The sequence below is a fragment of the Pyrus communis genome, chromosome 8, assembly GCF_041283825.1.
Source record: "Pyrus communis isolate YQ-2024b chromosome 8, ASM4128382v1, whole genome shotgun sequence".
NCBI classification, from domain to species: domain Eukaryota; kingdom Viridiplantae; phylum Streptophyta; class Magnoliopsida; order Rosales; family Rosaceae; genus Pyrus; species Pyrus communis.
The window spans coordinates 4,288,393-4,291,926 of record NC_142572.1 but is presented as its reverse complement, the minus strand read 5'-3'; the positions used below and the strand labels follow the sequence as shown (position 1 = coordinate 4,291,926).

Genomic DNA, 3,534 nt, shown 5'->3' with positions numbered 1-3,534 from the left:
CGACAAACAGTCAAACACAAACAGGTCACTAGATAAAGTTACCCCAGTACCCCTGACAGATTATTAGACTAACCTTACATATAATCAAAGTTCTAAATGCGCTAGACGATAATCGGACAACGAATAAAAACCTAGGCTGCTTTTTAGAACAGTGGATAATAATCATAATTAATTGAGACTGCCAGAGAAACATATGAACATATATAAAAATTCCAGCAATCATATATTACTTTTCAATTTTCTGTTTTTCTTTTTTGTAACCAATAAATAGACAAAACTCCAAACCCTAACACAAACTGTACCTCACAAAACCGAACACGGGATAGAGTGCGAAAATCGCTACCCTATTCTCAGTTTCTCTGCTTGGGAGGCTCTGGCTGCTAAGAAGTCTAATATTTAACAGCTGGAGAGGTTTCTCTTTTCCACATGCCAAAAGCATGATGCATATTGAGTCCATGACCTAACTTATCATCCCACTCCCATCCCTCTCCCATTCTCTGTCCTCATTTTTCCACCCTGTTTTTTTCTTTGAATAACTTCAGAAAACACACCAAAATCCTACTTATGTAACAAAATGACATATTTGGGTCTCTACAACCCCACCTCACAGGGTCTGTTTAGCTTCCTTCTTTTAGAATCTGAGCCACTGTGGAAGGAATTTACACATGACCCAACTGTGGTTTCATCACTTTTGTAGCTGAAGCATCCAGCATCCAACACCCCTATTGGACTCAGGGGCACACTCTGGGCTGACCCACTAGCTTCATTCATGGGGGTCCCACTCTGGGCTGACCCACTAGCTTCCTTCATGGGTGTCCCACCCATTAATGTCACATCATGAATCAAATTTACACACTTTGCCACTCTCTCCTGCATAACCAAACCAAACCAAACCATAAACAAAAGTCAATAAAATTATAACATGTCTAGTTAATCTTATACATTTGTATTGTATCGTATGTAGAATAGTATCAGGAGTTTCTATTGACACTTTAAACGTCCGCCGTTTATTCTCTCTTATATTTTCGAAATGCATGATGACCTTTTTGAAGTGTTAATCGCATTTCGCAATTGTAATTTGCAATCAACTCAAAATGATAAGAGCAAAAGCTAAACATCATCATCATCATTTATGTCTCTCTCTCTTTTGGGACTTGGACCACCAAAGAAACCAAATTATGATATACCTTTACTAAGTGTACATGTTGAATGAGCATGGAGATTGCTTTCTCATTGTCTAATGTTTTGGGCTCTCCTGCCACAGAAATTGCTACTGCTGCTGCCACCTCTGAAGGCCTGTATTCCAACAAGTCAATTCCTGCATTCAATTCCCACCAAACATCAGCTGCTTTTTCACCATGATTGGTACAATTTGAGACACAAATTATGACTTGTAGCACCAGATTAGTACCCTTGGCAGCGGTCACAATCAGGTGGGATGATCTCAAGATTGAAGTTTTGAGATTGGTTTGATCATCATTGATCATGAGAAGGAAAGAGTCTATGAATGTGAAAGGGGTGACTGCTTGCATTCTCCATCTTAATGTGCTCAACACCAAAAGCTCCATCCTTTGAATTGTTCTTGCCTCAAACACAAATTTTGACTCTACGACCTGTATCAAAAAGCTCACATCTTTAGGACAATCTAGATGCATGTCTGCCCTCTTGCACCCAAGTTCGAATTCCCGTCACAGAAAATTCAAGAATAATCAAATTAACAAGACTTAAAAGAGTATAGAGGGTGTAAATGGTTTGATCATAACCTGTAAATCTAGAGAGACAGGGACATCGATCTCCTCCATTTTTGCAGCAAGGGACAAGCATGCCACAGCCAACAATTGCATAGTCCAAGCTTTGCCATTCTGCAGATGGTTTATGGATAGGTAAAATCAGCAATGGACTTGGATTGCAATTAAACACACAATATGTAAGTCCTGTTTTCAATTTCAATTTCGATTTATTGATCAAGACTTACAGGTAATTCATAGGCAGAAAGGAATCGATCCAAGTAGTTTATGGATAGGTATTGACATAGAGGTCCAAAACTGAAATGTGCATTTGCCTGATTAGCCAGAAAACACAATGTTAGTGTTTTCCAAACAAAAAAAAAAAAAAAAAAACACTATGATAGCAATAATCATTAAGAACTTAATTAATCAGAGAAAATATAAATCCAATTTCTGGGTTGGTTTTCTTTGGCATTTTCAGCTTAGAACAGGGGAAAGTGTAGAAACATAAATCCAATTTCTGTTTCCCAAATAGCAAACCAGGAAATATTCTCCACCAAACCAAACCGAATCAAACCAAACCAAAGACAAGCCCAAACCCATTTTTTTATCAAACTTCCCAAACATAAAGTTTGTGTCTGAATCCATTAACCAAATGAAAAGAATAGCTCTTTCTGATTGGGGAAATGCAACAACCATCAAATTAAAAAGAACCCCAAAACAAAGAAAAACTGAAAAAAAAAAAAAAAAAAAAAGGACAAGAGAGTAAAGAAATGACCTTTCCAATCCAATCAACAGCCTGTTGTCTAGCAGCAAGGTCCAAGTCCCCACTTTGCAACCTCATCAAGTAATCAGAAGCAGGCAAGTGGTGAAATTCCTTTTCTACCATTGAACCCAAATACTCATCACTCTGACCCTGCAATGGCAGCCCTTCTTCTCCATCATCACAAAACCCTCCCTTCTGAATGTCGTTTCGATGATTTCTAGGAGCCTCCTCAGACCCAAAATCGTCAATATCAAAAATGTTTTCTTCTGCGCATAGCAGGCTTGAAACCGCACAGTCAAAACTGGGTGCCATTCTCTCTCTCTCTCTCTCTCTCCCCTCACTTTCTCTCACTAGGGATACCCAAATTTCATCAACTATGAAACAAAATGAATAGAGACTGGAACTTGGGTTTTTGGTTTTATATATTTAGTGCGTGTATTTCATTTATCTACGTTTTTTTCCAGATATATTGGGGACGAAGAAGATTGAGATTAGAAATCGAAGAACAGAAGATGAAGAACAGAAGAAGAATAAATATGATGAAAGAAAATAAAATGAATAGTGTATTTGGAGTGAAGTCTCTTTCTCCCGCTCTCTCAAGGGTTGGCTGAAAAGACTGACGCTTGAGGGGAGCTTATGAAGGAATGAGGGGAGCTTTCTAGGGTAGAGAGAGAGAGAGAGAGAGAGAGAGAGAGAGAGAGAGAGTGAGAGAAAGGGCACCAATAGGGAATCAGAAGAAAACGAAATTGAGAAAATATACACAGCTGGAGACCAGAAGGGTAATTGCCAGATTTTGCGTAGGGGAGAGAGAGAGGGTGAAAATTATGTTAAGGGCGTGCAATGTGCATGGCAAGAACATTTACTAGAATTTTAATTTTGGATATTTTCCATGTCAATGAGAAATCGATTAGTAAATTCGCTTAACCACCATATGCCATGGCTACCTACTCATTTTTATTTCCTTGTCAAATTTTTTTTCTTCAAATCATTCCATTTTTCTTAAAATCATCTCCAACTCTTAAGAATAAAGCTTAAAAATTT

General features: G+C 38.1%; 1 protein-coding gene across 1 annotated transcript; it reads right to left on the bottom strand.

Moving 5' to 3' along the window:
* Positions 1 to 202: 202 nt before the first annotated feature.
* Positions 203 to 3,289, bottom strand: LOC137718608 (cyclin-D2-1). Its single transcript, XM_068458159.2, has 6 exons — positions 2,506 to 3,289; positions 1,976 to 2,062; positions 1,764 to 1,862; positions 1,412 to 1,613; positions 1,188 to 1,318; positions 203 to 870 (listed from the first exon to the last, which is right to left on the bottom strand). The coding sequence occupies exons 1-6, from the start codon at positions 2,803 to 2,805 to the stop codon at positions 592 to 594; spliced, it is 1,098 nt and encodes a 365-aa protein (XP_068314260.2). The 5' UTR covers positions 2,806 to 3,289; the 3' UTR covers positions 203 to 591.
* Between the last annotated feature and the right edge of the window lie 245 nt (positions 3,290 to 3,534).